The sequence below is a fragment of the Pseudophryne corroboree genome, chromosome 3 (genome assembly GCF_028390025.1).
Source record: "Pseudophryne corroboree isolate aPseCor3 chromosome 3, aPseCor3.hap2, whole genome shotgun sequence".
Taxonomy (NCBI): domain Eukaryota; kingdom Metazoa; phylum Chordata; class Amphibia; order Anura; family Myobatrachidae; genus Pseudophryne; species Pseudophryne corroboree.
Window position 1 is genome coordinate 508,798,219 of NC_086446.1, and position 19,509 is coordinate 508,817,727.

The 19,509-nt window shown below is 47.9% G+C and overlaps 1 protein-coding gene across 1 annotated transcript; it reads right to left on the bottom strand.

The window, feature by feature from the left end:
• Positions 1-16,376: 16,376 nt before the first annotated feature.
• On the bottom strand, positions 16,377-19,275 carry LOC135057321 (putative nuclease HARBI1). Its single transcript, XM_063963211.1, has 3 exons — positions 18,500-19,275; positions 18,296-18,413; positions 16,377-16,817 (listed from the first exon to the last, which is right to left on the bottom strand). The coding sequence occupies exons 1-3, from the start codon at positions 19,273-19,275 to the stop codon at positions 16,377-16,379; spliced, it is 1,335 nt and encodes a 444-aa protein (XP_063819281.1).
• Positions 19,276-19,509: the final 234 nt, after the last annotated feature.

Below are 19,509 nucleotides of genomic sequence, written 5' to 3' on the forward strand. Positions count from 1 at the left end.
GCAGTACCCCTTCACTGCTGCTCAAGTAGTCCTAATCTGGAAGGCGATGCAGAGCCCTGAAATAGACCTATCTCGCCTAAATCGGGACAGTTGGGAGGTATGCAGTCTATGGGTCAGAATGTCAGTCCAATTATAAGTTTGAACTTGAGATTCAGAAAGCCCTTCATATAGCATAAGTGCTGAGTATTTGTACAAGTGAACACAAACAAAGTATACCAGCGAAAAAATACCTTACTGACAAGGAGTGAAATACGAGCTTAGAGGGTAATAGCATGTCACTTTTTGGCTATTATTCCATACTGGGCAGGTTAGACCTCTCCTCCTGCAACTGCTAGTACTATTCAATGAGCTATTGTTTTTAAATACTGAGGCCCAACCACTTCCTCCCACTGTTTGACATCACCAGGAAATCTCTGCTAATGGTTCGGGAAATTAGCGGAAAGCCTTGTACAACAGGATCCTGGCTGGGCTTTTAACACCTGCACTGCCAGGTTGTTTGCCAAGATGAAAGTGTGTTCCAAACACAAATTAGTATTTGTATAGACATTATTTTATACTACTGGAATGATGCTGAATTTTTCTCCTCTCTCTCATATGTATGCTAAGTGGCATTATCAAGGTGGACAAGGAAATGTTTCTACTAAAGTTTATCCTGTCAATAACAAAATGACCTACGTCTTACTCAGATGTTCCAGCGATACTAGTCTTGCGCAATTAAAAAATACTTTGCCATAGTAGTGTCTGTCATTGTACACATATTTGTGGTTTTAGTTTGCCATCTGGGAAAATTGCAAATTCTATCAAGAGAGCTCCCAAAAAAATTAGGATTCTTCGGCACATTCCTGGAGAGTCAACATATATGGGCCCTCATTCCGAGTTGTTCGCTCGTAGATTTTCATCGCATCGCAGTGAGAATTCTCTTAGTGCGCATGCGCAATGTTCGCACTGCGACTGCGCCAAGTAACTTTACTATGAAGAAAGTAAGTTTACTCACGGCTTTTTCATCGCTCCGACGTTCGCATTGTGATTGACAGGAAATGGGTGTTACTGGGCGGATGCACAGCGTTTTAGGGGCGTGTGGCTGAAAACGCTACCGTTTCCGGGAAAAACGCAGGAGTGGCCGGGGAAACGGTGGGTGTGCCTGGGCGAACGCTGGGTGTGTTTATGACGTCAGCCGGGAACGAAAAGCACTGAACTGATCGCACAGGCAGAGTAAGTCTGAAGCTACTCAAAAACTGCTAACTCGTTTGTGATAGCAATATTGCGAATACATCGGTCGCACATTTAAGAAGCTAAGATTCACTCCCAGTAGGCGGCGGCTTAGCGTGTGTAACTCTGCTACATTCGCCTTGCGAGCGAACAACTCGGAATGAGGGCCATGATTTTTACACAACTATGGCCACAACTTGGTATTGTGTGTGGGGGGGGAGGAGATATACGGCTGACAAGGGCTTTTTCAACAGTGATGTCAGCAGAAGCTCTCTCCCATACACAGCACCTGGGATGGGAATCTCCACTCAGCGTGCTGACAAGCTGGTGTCAGCAGAGCATTGGAAGTGGGACCTCTTATCTTCCCCTTAGGCCAGTGGTTCCCAAACTTTTGTGAGTCACGGCACCCTGGAGTGTCAGATTTTTTTTCACGGCACCCCTAGGCCACAAGTTTCTTATTGATAAATTTCGAAAAAAATATTAGATTAAGTAAATTATGTTTATATGTCATCCTTAGGGTCAGTTATGTGGTGAGGGACAAGATTTGCTTCTGTTTGTCCACATATTTTATTACTGGAAGCCATCAGCACTGGTTTTGCCTATTAAATTGACAATAAATAGTTTGAATTGGTCCTTGACCACCAACCTGAGGCACCCCTGCAAGTGTCCCGCGGCACCCCAGGGTGCCACGGCGCACAGTTTGGGAACCACTGCCTTAGGCTCTTGTCAGCAGGCAGCATCAGGGAAGAACAGAAAGCAGCAAGCGGGTAAAGTGAACCAGCTGTGTACGGTATATCGCTGCTTCTAATCCATAGTGATAAGACACCCGCCAACCAGGTATATCACTGGTCCCTGTAACCATCGCTGCCCATGTGAGAATTATTGGGGGACTATATACCAGAAACAGTGCAATATACATACTAAGCATTTTCTCATTACAACAACCTGAAGCCCTTTGGATATCAGATGGTAGTATATGAAGTGATTATCTCTAAATGAGGCCACTAGTCTAGCAAACCTGTTACCAAATGGGGTTTAGGACTCTAGTTCGACACCCATTGGTTGACAGTGGATAGGCCGACACTAGAAATATGTTGACATGGCCATTAGGTCGACATGAACAAGGTCGACGTAAAAAATGTTGACATTAGTATTATATTTCTCATACGTCCTAGAGGATGCTGGGGATGCTTCAAGAACCATGGGGTATAGACGGGATCCGCAGGAGACATGGGCACTTTAAGACTTTAAAAGGGGTGTGAACTGGCTCCTCCCTCTATGCCCCTCCTCCAGACTCCAGTTAGCTTCTGTGCCCAGTGAGACTGGATGCACACTGAGGAGCTCTCCAGAGTTTCTCAGAAAAAAGACTTTGGTGGTCATTCCGAGTTGTTCGCTCGTTGCCGATTTTCTCTATATTGCGATTAGTCGCTTACTGCGCATGCGCAAGGTTCGCAGAGCGCATGCGCTTAGTTATTTTACACAAAAGTAAGGTATTTTACTCACGGAATAACGAGGATTTTTCATCGTTCTGGTGATCGGAGTGTGATTGACAGGAAGTGGGTGTTTCTGGGTGGAAACTGGCCGTTTTCTGGGCGTGTGCAAAAAAATGCTGGCGTTTCTGGGAAAAACGCGGGAGTGTCTGCAGAAACGGGGGAGTGTCTGGGCGAACGCTGGGTGTGTTTGTGACGTCAAACCAGGAACGAAACTGACTGAACTGATCGCAATGGCTGAGTAAGTCTGGAGCTACTCAGAAACTGCTAAGAATTTTCTATTTGCAATTCTGCTAATCTTTCGTTCGCAATTCTGCTAAGCTAAGATACACTCCCAGAGGGCGGCGGCTTAGCGTGTGCAATGCTGCTAAAAGCAGCTAGCGAGCGAACAACTCGGAATGAGGGCCAAAGTTCCTGCTGCGATCAACTCAGAATTACCCCCTCTGTCTGTGAAGCATGCAGACTCCTGATTATAGCAGAGTTTGTATCCAGCTGGAAGTACTGGACCTGGACTGCAGAGTTCAAATGAAATGTATTGTTTCCATTCCCTTTTGCTGAAACCGCAATTCCCTTTGCAAGTCCTGAGTATGCAAAACGCTAGAGTTCCCTCCAAAACTGGACCTGAAAGCAGTCATGACAGTACAGATCAGATCAACTGAACGGTCAGGATCCAAATGGGAGTCAGTCAGCGGTCAGATGTCTTCTTTGACCAATCCCAGAGTACCTAGGGGTATAAAGTTCCTTCAGCTACTTCCTTCCTGATCGCCAGTGCTTTGTTGTCTCCAGAGCTGCAGTAAGCTACTTTGTATCTTCCGGCGTGCATTCACCAGTCAAACATCCATCAAACACTCTCTGACTTCTATGCCACTGGTGCCATTCCAGTGTTAACCTGCCACAGTTGTTCCTTTATCACTGGTGCCATCTCAGTGCCAGCTGCCGAATCCATTTCTGTATTGCTGGTCCCATCATAGTGTAAAGCTGCAGCAGTTGTTTCTGTATCGTTGGTGCCATCCCAGTGTCAGCTGCCGCATCTAAGTCTGTATACCTGGTACTTCTCTGAAACCCAGAAATCCTGTATAGCTTAGTACTGCTCCGCATCCCAGCATCTAATGAGCCCTACACACTGCGCGATATTAGTGAAAGATATGAACGATCTCGTTCATTGATGAACGAGACACTGTTCATAACTTTCAGTGTGGAGGCACCAGCGATGAACGATGCGTGGCCCCGCGCTCGTTCATCGCTGGTGCCCCGTCGCCTTTGCATGCAGGCCAATATGGACGATATTGTCCCTATTTGCCTGCACTTCTATGGAGGCAGGTGACGGGGGGAGTGAAGAAACTTCACTCCCTCCGTCACTGCCTCCCCGCCGCCGGGACGCCCGTCGGTCGTATCCGCTGTCGGGCAGCTCGGTGGCGGGTCGCTCAGTGTGTAGGGCCCATAAGTCTCTGGTCATAACCCAGTAATCCTGTATAGCTGGTACTGCTCCGCATCCCAGCATCTAAGGGTGTGTACACACGGTGAGATTCGGACTTAACCGATTCTCACTGTGCGACAGGGGCCGGGTCGGCACTTAGCCAGTATCGCAAGCACATAATGAGTGTGCTTGCGATCCTGGTTCTGTGCGATTTTGGCTAAGTGTCAATCTTGACTATCTCTTCTATAGAGATAGTCAAGATCGACTTGCCTGCACAGTCTATTTTTTCTGCCGATGCCGATCGCGCGGGGCCGCGCATCGGCATCGAATCGGGATCGCAAGGTGACTGTCACCTTGCGATCTGCACTATCTTTTCTTCCGATTCTGACTATATAGTCAGAATCGGAAGAAAAGATCTCACCGTGTGTACACACCCTAAGTCTAACTAGTTGGTTGTAATCCAGCATTCCTGTATAGCTGGTACTGCTGCACATTCCAGCATCTAAATCTAAGTAGCTTGTTGTAACCCAGTAATCCTGTATAGCTGGTACTGCTCAGCATCCCAGCATCTAAGTATAAGTAGCTAGTCGTAAACCAGCATTCCTGTATGGCTGACACTGCTCCGCATTCCAGCATCTACGTCTAAATAGCTGGTCATAACCCAGCAATCCCTTATAGCTGGCCTGGTACTGCTCCGCATCCCAGCAATCCTGTGTAGTTGGTACTGCTCCGCATCCCAGCAATCCTATGTAGCTGGTACTGCTCCACATCCAAGCAATCCTGTGTAGCTGGTACTGCTCCAGATTCCAGCAACCCTGTGCACTTGGTACTGCTTCGTATCTCTACAGAAGCTACATTGTTTGCTCTGATAGTGTGTAATTCACAATCAGAGTGGCTGGGCCTCTACCTGCCTTCCAAGATTCCGGAGACACCTGCCCAAGGGAACCAGGTTGTCCCTGCTCAAAGGCATCTAGAATCATGGGGCCCAGGGCAGCTGCCCAGTGTGCCTATATGTTATGATGGCTCTGGTCATGGTATATCCGTTCTTAAATACAATGAAAACATGAAAATCCAATTTTTCAGAAGTGCATTTGTGAAAAAGTGCATTTCACTACTACATGAATAGATCTACGTACAGTATATTTCTTCATACAAATCCTCATTCCTTCCTCTTGGGGTGACACCAGTGGTGCAAGTAGAAAAAATGTCTTACGGGTACTGTGTGCGCGCGCCGAAGGCGCGCGCGCACAAACAAATGGGTGTGGCCAAATGCCACATGGGGCGTGGCCAATGAAAATGGGGGCGTGATACTCATATGGGGGGAGGGGCAGATACACGTATGACCCCAATAGTGCCAGATACACATTGCCCCACAGTGCCAGATACACATTGCCCCACAGTGCCAGATACACAAATGCCCCCAGAGTGCCAGATATACATTGCCTCACTGTGCCAGATACACAAATGCCCCCAGAGTGCCAGATACACAAATGTCCCCAGAGTGCCAGATACACATTGCCTCACAGTGCCAGATACACATTGCCCCACAGTGCCAGATACACAAATGCCCCCAGAGTGCCAGATATACATTGCCTCACAGTGTCAGATACACAAATGCCCCCACTGTGTCAAATATACATTGCCCCCCAGTGCCAGATACAGAAATGCCCCCACAGTGCCAGATATGCCTCCAGTGCCAGATACACAAGTATGCCCCCAGTGCCAGATATGCCCACAGTGCCAGATATGCCCCCAGTGCCAGATACAGAAATGCCCCCAGTGCAAGATACACAAGTATGCCCCCATTGCCAGATATGCCCTCAGTGTCAGAAATGCCCCAGTGCCAGATACACATGTCTCCGCAGTGCCAGATATGGCCACAGTGCCAGATACACATGTCCCCCCAGTGCCAGATATGCCCCCAGTGCCAGATATGCCCCCAGTGCCAGATACACATGTCCTTCCAGTGCCAGATATGCCCCCAGTGCCAGATATCCCCCAGTGCCAGGTACACAAGTCCCCCCCAGTGCCAGATATGCTCCCAGTGCCAGGTACACAAGTCCCCCAGTGCCAGATATGCTCCCAGTGCCAGGTATACATGCCCCCCCAGTGCCAGATATCCCCCAGTGCCAGGTATACATGACCCCCCCCAGTGCCAGATATCCCCCAGTGCCAGGTATAAATGCCCCCCCAGTGCCAGATATCCCCCAGTACCAGATATGCCCCCAGTGCCAGATAGCCCCCAGTGCCAGGTATACATGCCCCCCCTCCCCTGCTCACCGCTGCCGCTGCCGTCGCCGTCCTGTCTGTGTGAGGGAAGGAGAGCGCAGCCTGCACCCTCTCCTTCCTCTCAGTCTCCGGCGGGTGTCTCAGTTTAATTCTGCGCCGATCTGTGAGCCAATCAGAGCTCGCGGGTGCGAGCTCTGATTGGCTCACGGATCGGCGCTGAATTAAACTGAGACACCCGCCGGAGACTGAGGGGAAGGAGAGGCGCAGGCTGTGCTCTCCTTCCCTCACATCAGCGGCGGTGCGGCGGGGACGGCGGGGAGCAGCAGAGGGAGGGAGGGAAGAGGAGCGGCGGCCCGTCGGTGTGGGTACGGCGTACCCACGGCTAAATTCTTACGGGTACGCCGTACCCACCCGTACCCACACACTTGCACCACTGGGTGACACAAAACTATTTCCTTAGCCTTTTGCTCTTGAGGTGTATTTCTTTTCTTGATGAACTAATCAACTCCTTGTTCCAGCATCACATCCACACTGATGACAAACAAGTCAACCTCTCCTCCCTTGTTGCCTCCCTGCTGCCTCCTCACAATTGTCCCAACATACCTTAAAGTTCAACATGTGAGAGTGTCACCTAACCCTGAACTCTCCCCAGATCTCTCTCATTGTGGACACTACATTGTCCTGTTTCCCATGTCGGAGCTCTGTAACCCTTATCTTATCTTTTCTTTATCCTAAAAGGGGGTACACATGGAGAGATCCGTGCTTAAATTATAAGCAATCTCCTTTATTCCTCCAGTCTTTTTCTCATACCAGTCACTTCCAAGTTTTTTCACTCTTCATTTTACCAAAACTGTCAAATAACTCTCTGACACTTTATTTATTGGAACCTCCTCTTTTTAGCCTCCCACTGTCACTTTAATAGGCTAGAGAACAAACTGATGGTGTTCAATGGTCAGAGCGGTACAGAAACTGTACAACATGATGGATGTGCATCTGCGCCGTTTGGGGCTGTTTGAGTCAGTAGTTAGCTGCGCACATGAGGGATAGATTCTTGCACATTTCTAATAATGAATGAGTAATAACACATGGATAAATAATGGACATATGTAACAGCATAGTCTTAACACAGTCTAGGGTCTGGCATACTGGCAGGCAAATGGTAAAGTATGTGATAAAGGCACTGGGAAAGTTATAAGTGGGAAATATGTTTGTCCCAGGCTTCTGACCTATATGAGTTACAACCTCAGGAAACTGTCTGTTTCTGCAAAACAGACTTAGGGGGACATTTACTAAGCAGTGATAAGAGCGGAGAAGTGAGCCAGTGGAGAAGTTGCTCCATCAACCAATCAGCAGCTCTGTTTAATTTTATAGTATGCAAATGATAGATATTACTTCAGTGCTGATTGGTTGCCATGGGCAATTCTCCACTGACTCACTTCTCCGCTCTTATCACTGCTCAGTAAATGTTCCCCTTAGTTAGATTTTAGGAAGTAGTAAAAGGCGGTTAAGGGTTTCTGGGTGTATAAATGGGAGAGAGAGAGAGAGAGAGCAGACTCCATAATTAGGCTCATTTTGGATCTTCAGCCTGAGAGCAGGCTAATTAATTAGTACCTGCATCTCTAATACCCCTTTCACAACAGCCTAATTTCCCGGGTTGACCCCAGCAACAACTCGGGTGTAGCGCTGGTGTGAAAGGGTCCCGGGACAAAATCCTGGGAATCATGCCCCGGCATTTCAACCCTGCTATGTACCAGGGTTGTTCCCGGGATCTTCCAGGGATCCTGGCCAATGTGAACGGTGCATGGACATGTCCCGCCTTCCCGGGTTGCCTCTGTTGATGCTGATTGGCTATGCAGGGCACTTTCTGGTGTTGTGATTTTTCAGAGACGCGCAGAGGCATCACACAGCGTGGAGGTTGGTACTTGCAGCTCTGTGACACAACAGACCCCCGCAGCGCTTTTTAACCCCTGCATCCCTGCAATGTCTTGGACAAATGAAGAGGTGAGGGAGCTTTTAAGCATTAGAGGGGAAGAGGAGATCCAACGCCAGATCACAGGCACTATAAAGGATGCCCAGATATACCACAACATAGCAAAGACCCTGGCCTCGCGGGGCATCATCCGTAGCCAACAAGTGGTAAATAAGCTGAAAGGGCTAAAAAAATAGTTTAACTGCATCCATGACCACAACCGGAACAAAAGTGGGGCTGCAAGGCGCAACTGGATGTTTTATGAGCAATGTGCATCAATTTTTGGCAACACTGCGCTCAGTGACCCCATCAGCCTGTCATCCTCCATCTCTGCCACTCCCTCACCCTTTGCGGTTGCTGATGAGAGTGAGTCCAGCATGGAAAGTACCCAATGTGGGTCATCAAACATCATCCCCCATACCATAACCGCCCACCATAAAGTTTACTGTCGCAGAGTGTATCTAGTGCAGGTGGAAGGAGGCCACAAACAAGTATGATCACATTACTGCTTTTTCTTATATGCCCTTTTACTCCTCTTGCAGTATATACAGTTCCCAAGAGGAAACGCAAAGCCACCAAAGTGGAGCTTGCTTCACGGGCAATGACCAAGGTGCTGGTTGAAGAATTGCGCGACATAGACAACAACATGCAGCAACAGGAGGATGCCCGCCAACTCCGTTTTATAGAGGCGGTAAGACAGCTGCAGCAATCCTTCATAATGGGACACCAAGAACGCATCTTGTGCGACTACCAAGACCGGCAATGTCAGTTCCTGGAACGCATCTTGCCTCGCATTCAGGGTACCCATATGTACCCAGCTATCCTGCCCCTCCTTGAGGTCCCTACTATGACCCCCCTAACCCTAATCCATCATCTCCAGATTACAAAGTATATAGGCAACTGCCATAGGCAGTCTTTGCCTTGGACTGTATATCTAACTTTGATAGTTTTGGGCTGTTATAAGTCACAATTTTCATGTTTGGGGTGTGGGGGGGGGGGGGGAGTTTGGGTTTGGTTATGTTTGTGTTTTATATTAATATGTTTGCTATGTGTTCCCCACATGTTATCATTTTATGCCAAGTTTTACTCTATATATGCCTATGCATTTAACAGGTTAGATTTGTACATGTCACAACTGAGGGCCTGAGCTGACGGGAGGCAGCCTCAGTTGTAGGGGCTGAGATGTACCGGAACCTGGGAGGTTGTATCAGACCCCTGGACATGTAAGTAACATGAATAATAACTGCCCGAAGGCGTGACCACGACAACTTGGATAAAAGTCAATGATGTTTATTATGACAACTCCGCAACACAGCAGCAGTAAAAGAAAACATAAAAGTCAGCAAAGAATAAATACAGTTCCTGGGTACTACAGGGTGGCAGGAGCCACAGGGCACTGGTAGTGTGAGATAGTTCTTATAATCTTCTAGATGGAAAGTCCTTACCAGGCCCGACTGTAGCAATGGAGATAACCCAGGATTGTACCAGCTGGTGTTCCAGGAAAAGCTGGGTTGCTGAAGATAAAACGGCTGCTGTGGATACTGGCTGGAACCAGACTGTTGTTAGCACGGAGTGGATACTGGCTGGAACCAGTTAAATAATAAATGAAGCTTGAGAGCGATGCAATATGAATGAAATGTAGAACTTGAGAGCGGAGAAATAATAATACCGGTGGAGAGTGGTAAAGTGTAGAAAGGACACCGGCCCTTTAAGAGAAGCTGTACTCTGCTGGAAGCTGGGCTGGAAGCAGGTAATGTTGTAGCTGGAAACAGATGAATCCACAATGGATCGGAGAGTCAGGCTACACCGCAGGTGGAATGCTGGTGCGGGTCTCTATGGTGGAAGTCTTGAGACAGGAGCTGGAACCTGGAAGACAATCACAGGAGAGAGACAAACAGGAACTAGGTTTGACAACCAAAGCACTGACGCCTTCCTTGCTCAGGCACAGTGTATTTATACCTGCAGCAAGGAAGGGATTGGCTAGGCAATTATGCAGATTATCAATACTGAGAACAGATTGGTGGAAATGATCAGCTGACAGAATCCAAGATGGCTGCGCCCATGCAGACACTTGGAGGGAAGTTTGGTTTGTAATCCATGTGGTAATGAAAACAGTAATGGCGGCGCCGGCCACCGGAGACAGGAGGCGCCAAGCTGACAGGTGCACATCCAACCACGCGGACACAGCGGAGGCCGCGGCCGACGCAATCGCCACTCAGACACTCTGCATGCAGAAGCTCAGGGACGGCGGCGGAGGCCGCGGGAGACGCCATGCCAGGTGTAATATGGCGTTTACTGTGACAGCGTCTCAGAGTGACAGGAGAGGATACAGGAACGTAAACATCAGGATAACAGATGGGATTCGGTCCTGGAGCGCTGAGCCAGCCCTAGGAGGCATCTGATGGGTAAGAAATGGCGTCCAGATACCCGGATCGTGACAGCACCCCCCCCTTTAGGAGTGGCCCCAGGACACTTCTTTGGCTTTTGAGGAAACTTGGAATGGAATCTCCGGACCAAGGCAGGAGCATGGACATCAGAAGCATTGGTCCATGAACGTTCCTCAGGGCCATAACCCTTCCAGTCAATAAGATATTGTAGTTGACCGTAACGGTGACGTGAGTCCAGGATCTTGGCCACTTCATACTCAACGCCTCGTTGAGTTTGGACTTTCGGAGTTGGAGGAAGTGAGGAATGAAACCGATTCAAGATCAGCGGTTTCAACAGGGAAACATGGAATGTCCTGGGTATTTTTAAGAAGGGAGGCAACTGGAGTCTGTAAGCAACAGGATTGATGACTTGTTCAATCTTGAAAGGACCGATATAGCGAGGTGCAAACTTCATACTGGGAACTCTTAACCTCAAATTCTTCGTGGATAACCATACCCGATCACCCACCTTGAGAGCAGGAACTGCTCGACGCTTCTTATCCGCAAACTTCTTGTACCTGAACGATGCCTTGAGCAGAGCTGATCGTACGCTCTTCCAGATATTGGCAAACTGATGCAAGGTGATATCCACTGCGGGAACAGAAGTTGCTGGAAGCGGTTGGAACTCAGGGACTTTAGGGTGGAATCCAAAGTTAGTGAAGAATGGTGTTGAAGCAGATGAAGAATGATACTGGTTGTTATGACAGAACTCGGCCCAGGGAAGTAATTGAACCCAGTCATCTTGAGAGGAGGACACATAGATGCGGAGGAAGGCCTCCAAGTCCTGATTCACCCTCTCGGTTTGACCATTGGTCTGAGGATGGTAAGCCGTGGAAAACTTTAGCTTGACTTGGAGGACTTGACATAAACTTAGCCAGAATTTGGCTGTGAATTGAACTCCTCGATCTGAGATAATTTCTTCCGGAAGACCGTGGAGTCGGAAGATCTCTTGTATGAATACTTGAGCCAACTTGGAAGCTGACGGAAGACCGGTGAGAGGAATGAAGTGTGCCATCTTGGTGAACCGGTCAACTACCACCCAGATGGTATTGAACTTGTTGCACATGGGTAAATCTGTAATAAAATCCATCGACAAATGGGTCCAAGGTCGACGGGGAACAGATAGTGGAACCAGTTGCCCCGCAGGCGACTGGCGGGATACCTTATGTTGAGCACACTTTGGGCAAGATGCAATAAACTCCAAGACGTCCTTTTTCAGAGTTGGCCACCAATAGGACCTAGAGATAAACTCCAGGGTTTTTTGGATACCTGTATGTCCGGCAAAACGGGAAGCATGGGCCCAATGCATGAGCTTCTTCCTTAGCATCGGTTTCACAAAACTTTTCCCTGATGGGGGCGTAGAGTCCATCCCTACCGTGGAGAATGCCAACGGATTTATAATAGGATGCTTGTCTGAAGACTCTGACTCATTTTCCTGCTCCCATGAGCGGGAAAGGGCATCGGCCTTGCGATTCTGAGAGCCCGGACAGAACTGGAGTTTAAAGTCGAACCTGGAAAAGAAAAGTGCCCATCTGGCCTGACGAGGGTTGAGACATTGTGCGCCTTTCAGATATAAAAGGTTCTTGTGGTCTGTAAGTATGGTGATTGAATGAGAAGCTCCCTCCAACAGATACCTCCACTCTTCTAGAGCGAGCTTGATGGCTAGCAACTCCTGGTCGCCAATGGCATAGTTGCGCTCAGCTGGGGAGAACTTCCGGGAGAAGAAACTGCAAGGGTGTAAATGGCCATCTTTAGCCCTCTGAGATAACACCGCTCCTACTCCAACGGAGGAGGCATCCACCTCTAAGATGAAAGGGGAGTCGATGTCAGGCTGTTTCAGAACAGGCGCAGAGATGAACCTTTGTTTTAAAAGATGAAATGCTTGCATGGCTTCTTCAGACCACTTGGACGGGTTAGCACCCTTCTTAGTGAAAGCAGTAATAGGCGCCACAATGGTGGAAAAGTCTCGTATAAACTTTCGGTAATAGTTGGCGAACCCTAAGAACCTCTGGACCCCTTTGAGGGTTAAGGGTACTGGCCAATTTTGGATTGCTTGTAGTTTCTCAGGATCCATCTCTAGTCCGGAACCGGACACAATGTACCCTAGAAACGGAATGGACTTGACTTCAAAGACGCATTTCTCTAATTTGCAATAGAGATGATTGACACGGAGACGGGACAGAACCTCTTTAACCCAAAAACGATGTTCCTCTAAATCGTTGGCAAAAATGAGGATATCGTCTAGATAGACCACGACATGACGGTATAGAATGTCTCTGAAGATCTCATTGACAAAATGCTGGAAGACAGCTGGGGCATTGCTCAATCCGAAGGGCATGACGAGGTACTCATAATGTCCGTCACGGGTGTTAAAGGCGGTCTTCCACTCGTCACCCTCACGGATCCGGATGAGATTGTATGCACCTCTCAAGTCCAGCTTTGTAAAGATGGTAGCTCCGCTAACTCTGTCAAAGACCTCAGTAATCAGGGGTAAAGGATAACGGTTCTTGATGGTAATGTCGTTCAAACCTCTGTAGTCGATGCACGGCCGCAGACCACCATCTTTCTTTTTTACAAAAAAGAAGCCTGCGCCGGCTGGAGAAGAAGAAGGTCGAATGAACCCCTTTGCTAGGTTCTCTTTAATGTATTCCTCCATAGAATGCGTCTCAGGCAGAGACAACGGATAAGTTCGGCCTCGAGGTGGAACCTTCCCTGGAACGAGATCAATCGGGCAGTCCCATTCTCTATGAGGAGGAAGGATATCAGCAGAAGCTTTACTGAACACATCCGTGAAATCTTGATATGGAGGAGGTGGAACATCAGACGACCTGGGGGAGGAAGAACAGACAGGCAATACTTTAAACAAACATGTCTCAGCACAGGAGGAACCCCATGCCAGGATTTGCGTAGTCGTCCAATCAATTGTAGGATTGTGAAGACGGAGCCATGGAAGGCCCAGGACCACAGGATGTGTGGCTCTTGGAATCACTAAAAAAGAAATAAGTTCGGAATGAAGAACTCCCACTCTCAGACGAACTGGTAGAGTCCTTAAAGAAATAACTGCATCAAAAATTTTGCTGCCATCCACGGCAGTTAAAGAAATGGACGAAGGAAGTCTCTCGGTGGGTAGGGACCACCGTTTAACATAGGCTTCAGTAATAAAGTTCCCAGCTGCTCCGGAATCAAGGAGGGCAATGACGTTCCGATAACGTTGAGCAACTTGAAGCGAGACTGGGAGATTACAATCTTGAGGAGATGGAGAGGAGATCATTACTCCTAGCCGGCCCTCTCCTTGGCGAGCTAGGATTTGGAGTTTCCCGGACGTTTGGGACAGGCATTAATGGTGTGAGACGGAGCTGCACAATATAGACAGAGAGACTCGGAGAGACGTCTTCGGCGCTCAGCAGGAGTTAAACGGGAACGGCCAATTTGCATGGGCTCATCTTTAGTTGGTGACAGTTGGCGTGGAGGAGGAGCAGAAGATTTTGGAGCAGATGATCTTCCACGCTCAGTTGCTCTCTCTCTGAAACGTAAATCAACTTTCGTGCAGAGTGAGATTAGCTCATCTAACTTAGAAGGTAAGTCTCTGGTAGCTAACTCATCTTTAATACGCTCAGATAAGCCATGCCAGAATGCAGCATACAGGGCCTCGTCGTTCCATGCCAGTTCGGATGCCAGGATCTGGAACTGTATCAGATATTGTCCTACAGTACATGACCCCTGGCGTAAACGGAGAATCTCGGATGAAGCTGAGGTTACCCGGCCTGGCTCGTCGAAGATGCGCCTGAATGTTGAGACGAATGCAGTGTAAGAAGATAGCAGGGTGTCGGACCTCTCCCATAACGGTGATGCCCAATCAAGGGCTGAGCCACTGAGAAGAGAAATAATGTAGGCAATTTTTGTACGGTCACTAGGAAAATTGCCAGGTTGTAGCTCAAACTGAATCTCACACTGGTTGAGAAATCCCCTGCAGAATCTTGGAGATCCGTCAAATTTTGCTGGCGTTGGAAGATGAAGACGTGGAGCAGAAATGGGTAAGGTGGGTGGGGTTATAACTGGAGTCACTGTGGTTGACGCACCAGAAGCGCCTGATCCACGGAGAGTTGTCTGAATCCCATCCAGCCGAGTAGAGAGATCCTGGAGACAGCGGATGATGTGGCCCTGTGCAGCCTCCTGATGTTCTAGTCGGGCTGCCAGTTCTTGCATCGGCCTGGCCGCTTGATCCTGGTCTCCGGCTGGATTCATTAGGTCAGTGCTTACTGTCACAACTGAGGGCCTGAGCTGACGGGAGGCAGCCTCAGTTGTAGGGGCTGAGATGTACCGGAACCTGGGAGGTTGTATCAGACCCCTGGACATGTAAGTAACATGAATAATAGCTGCCCGAAGGCGTGACCACGACAACTTGGATAAAAGTCAATGATGTTTATTATGACAACTCCGCAACACAGCAGCAGTAAAAGAAAACATAAAAGTCAGCAAAGAATAAATACAGTTCCTGGGTACTACAGGGTGGCAGGAGCCACAGGGCACTGGTAGTGTGAGATAGTTCTTATAATCTTCTAGATGGAAAGTCCTTACCAGGCCCGACTGTAGCAATGGAGATAACCCAGGATTGTACCAGCTGGTGTTCCAGGAAAAGCTGGGTTGCTGAAGATAAAACGGCTGCTGTGGATACTGGCTGGAACCAGACTGTTGTTAGCACGGAGTGGATACTGGCTGGAACCAGTTAAATAATAAATGAAGCTTGAGAGCGATGCAATATGAATGAAATGTAGAACTTGAGAGCGGAGAAATAATAATACCGGTGGAGAGTGGTAAAGTGTAGAAAGGACACCGGCCCTTTAAGAGAAGCTGTACTCTGCTGGAAGCTGGGCTGGAAGCAGGTAATGTTGTAGCTGGAAACAGATGAATCCACAATGGATCGGAGAGTCAGGCTACACTGCAGGTGGAATGCTGGTGCGGGTCTCTATGGTGGAAGTCTTGAGACAGGAGCTGGAACCTGGAAGACAATCACAGGAGAGAGACAAACAGGAACTAGGTTTGACAACCAAAGCACTGACGCCTTCCTTGCTCAGGCACAGTGTATTTATACCTGCAGCAAGGAAGGGATTGGCTAGGCAATTATGCAGATTATCAATACTGAGAACAGATTGGTGGAAATGATCAGCTGACAGAATCCAAGATGGCTGCGCCCATGCAGACACTTGGAGGGAAGTTTGGTTTGTAATCCATGTGGTAATGAAAACAGTAATGGCGGCGCCGGCCACCAGAGACAGGAGGCGCCAAGCTGACAGGTGAACATCCAACCACGCGGACACAGCGGAGGCCGCGGCCGACGCAATCGCCACTCAGACACTCTGCATGCAGAAGCTCAGGGACGGCGGCGGAGGCCGCGGGAGACGCCATGCCAGGTGTAATATGGCGTTTACTGTGACAGCGTCTCAGAGTGACAGGAGAGGATACAGGAACGTAAACATCAGGATAACAGATGGGATTCGGTCCTGGAGCGCTGAGCCAGCCCTAGGAGGCATCTGATGGGTAAGAAATGGCGTCCAGATACCCGGATCGTGACAGTACAATTAAAACAAAGGATAAAACAGTGCAAACTTTTTGTTTATGTAAAATTGTTAACATTATCAATCATTTAACATCTCGTTGAGGTGGGTACAAATGGTTTCCCTAATGAGTTTGGCACTGGAAGAATGTTGCCCAACAAACGCCTCCGAATCTACACTAGAGGGTGTCACTTCAGGGTCCTTCACAGTCCACTCCTCTGGAAACTGTTCCTTCTGCAGCTCACATATGTTGTGATGGACACAGCAGGCCGCTACTACATGGGGCATAAACTTGAGGTCAACATCATTCCTCTTCATGAGGCAGCGCCAATGTCCTTTCAGGCAGCCAAAGGCATTCTCCACGACCATCCTTGCCGAACTCAGAGTGTGGGTGTATGCCACTTGGATGGGAGACAGCTGCAAATGCTGGGTGTACCCCTTCATTAGCCAGTGCCGTAAAGGGTAGGCTGCATCCCCAATAATGTGGACTGGGATGTCCACCCCATCCACAGTCTTTGATTTCTGAAAAGAAATACATGAGTATGAGCATAGCCAGCCCTAGGCATAGGCAAACTAGACAACTGCCTAGGGCATTTGGTATGCCTAGGGGCACAAGCAGCTTCTGCTGATTAAAATGATATGCAGCATGCCTATATTCTGTGTGTGACTGCAGCTGTATCTGTATACAAATTGCTAGAAATCACTGTAACGTAGCATTTCTCATGCAGATACAGCCACAGTCGCACATAGAATATAGGCAAGCCGCATATCATTTTAATCAGCAGAAGTTGCTTGTGCATCCTAGCCACATAGCAATGCAAATAAGACGCATTTTCATCAAAAAAGGTGCCCAACGTTAGCAGAGCTTCAAGCTGACTCACGCCAGCGGTCTTGTGAGTGCTGTGTGCAGGTGGGTTGGTTGTGCAGTAGTGTTCGGCATATGTGTAAGGGGCATTATGTCTGTCATGTATAAATGCATTAATAATGTGCGGCATATGTGTAAGGGGCATTATGTGTTTCTTTATGTGTATAAGTGCACTAATAATTTCTGCATATGTGTAAGGGGCATTAATAAAAGTTGGCATAATGTGTAAGGCACATAATGTTTATAAGGACATTAATAATGTGTGTCATATGTGTAAGGGGCATTACTGTGTGGTATTATGTGTATAAAGGCATTACTAATGTGTGGCATTTTGTGTATAAGGTGCTCTACTGTGTGGCGTAACATAGAAAGGGCACTACTACGTGGTCTAATGTGAATAAGGAGCAATATGACGTGGTGTAATGTGAATAAGGTGTAATATGGTGTGATGTAATCTGAATAAGGAGCAATTCAATGTGATGTAATGTGAGTAACGTATATAAGCTAAAGTGATACTACTGTGTGATGTAACATGAATAAAGGACACTATCGCATGATATAATGTGAATAAAGTTGCACTATTGTGTGGCGTAATTTGAATTGGGGGTACTATTATGTGGCCATGCCCCTTTCCAGCAAGAACGCACCCATTTTTGAGCTGTGCGCCGAATGTGCACACTGTTTCTATTTAAAATAAAGGGGGTTGAAGCACCATAAGGAGGACTGCTATGGGTGAGGGGTGATGGTGCTGGGAAAGGGGTACAGGGTCAGATGTGGCCACCAGCCAAAATCTTGCCTAGGGCATCATATTGGTTAGGGCCGGCTCTAAGTATGAGTATCACTTGATTGCTGAAACAGGTATGGGGGTGAAGCAGGTGACAGCAATCTACAGTGACTCCTATTTCAATAAACCTTGTAAAAGGAGGAACACTATAGGCCACACATATTCCATCACAATTGACAACCAAAAGTGAATTCTGGCAAATCCTTTAAAGAAACATTGGGGGGAGGGGGAGAATAAAAATAAATATGTATATATATATATATATACATATATATATATATATATATATATATATATATATATACATATATATATATATATATATATATATATATAGCTATCTATTTTTACCTCTCTGGGAAAAAGCCATCCACCCTGCTTGTACTCCGCAATCTTGTACAAATCGGAGTTGGCAAGAACACGAGCGTCATGTGCTCGCCCAGGCCAGCCAATATATACATCAGTGAAGCTAAAAGAAAGTTTTGAACAATTTTTAGAGCAATGAAAGGTACACTGCATTTAAAAAAAAAAAAAAAAATTGTCAAATTTACTTACCAGTATTTATGGTCGACCACAGCCTCTAAGACAATGGAATGCCATCCCTTGCGGTTATAATAATCCACCGGGTTGTCACGGGGGGAAATGATGGGGGTATGGGTCCCATCAATGGCACTGGCACACTGAGGGTACCCATGCCGCACAAAGCCTTGGATGGTGTCATCTAGGCGCTGCCCTTGCGGTAAGCAGATAAACCTTTTGTATAGTGTATCCAGTATAGCCTTCGTCACCTGGTGTTTAACACTGCAGACAGTGGAGATCCCAATACCGAACAAACAGGAGATTGTGCGGTACTCTCCTGGCGTAGCATACCACCACAGCGCAATCACCAGTCTCCTCCTTGGTTGGATGGGTGTCCGGTAGTGGGTGGTCTGCATAGTAAGTGCAGGGGTGAGTAGGTCCAGCAGGTATTGGAACGTTGGACGTGACATGCGAAAGTGGGTCATCCACTCCTCATCTTGATAAGACTCTACAGTCTCCATGAAAACATCACCATGAGGGCGGTCTCTGGTCCACATTCTTCGCTCGGCCGCGGTACTCATTTGCATAACAGAAGCCAGGGTCTGTAAAATCAGGGTTCTCCTCCTGAACAAATACTGGCACAGAGTTCTGGCCCTCTCTGCCAAAAATAAAGCTATCCTCCTCCAGGTATAACTCTGCACTATAGAGAACAGACTCAGAAGCGGCATCAGACTCTCACTCGCTGGGTCAAACAGCAGTAAAGCCCAAACAATTAGGAACACAGGCATACACAGTGGTGCTCCGTCGGCCATGATTGCAGCAATGAGGTGAGCAGGCCTGCCCTCCTCTCTCCCTCCCTCTCTGTAATGACCTCAACTTTGTGGGCGTTAAAAAAGGCCATTTCTAATGTCATTCTCGGGTTAGTCCCTGCATTTTTGGTATGAAAGGGGTATAAGAGGCTGATATAAGGTGTGTCAGAGCTTAACTCAGAGTCTCACCACCTGGGGAACAGGTAACAGGTTTATGAGACACTGTGATTTACTGAC

Coding starts and splice junctions, on each gene's coding strand:
- LOC135057321 (XM_063963211.1), bottom strand. CDS start 19,275: ATGGCCGACGGAGCACCACTGTGTATGCCTGTGTTCCTAATTGTTTGG. Junction 18,414..18,499: donor GTGGTCGACCATAAATACTG/GTAAGTAAATTT, acceptor ACTTTCTTTTAG/CTTCACTGATGTATATATTG. Junction 16,818..18,295: donor GATGGCTTTTTCCCAGAGAG/GTAAAAATAGAT, acceptor ATTTCTTTTCAG/AAATCAAAGACTGTGGATGG.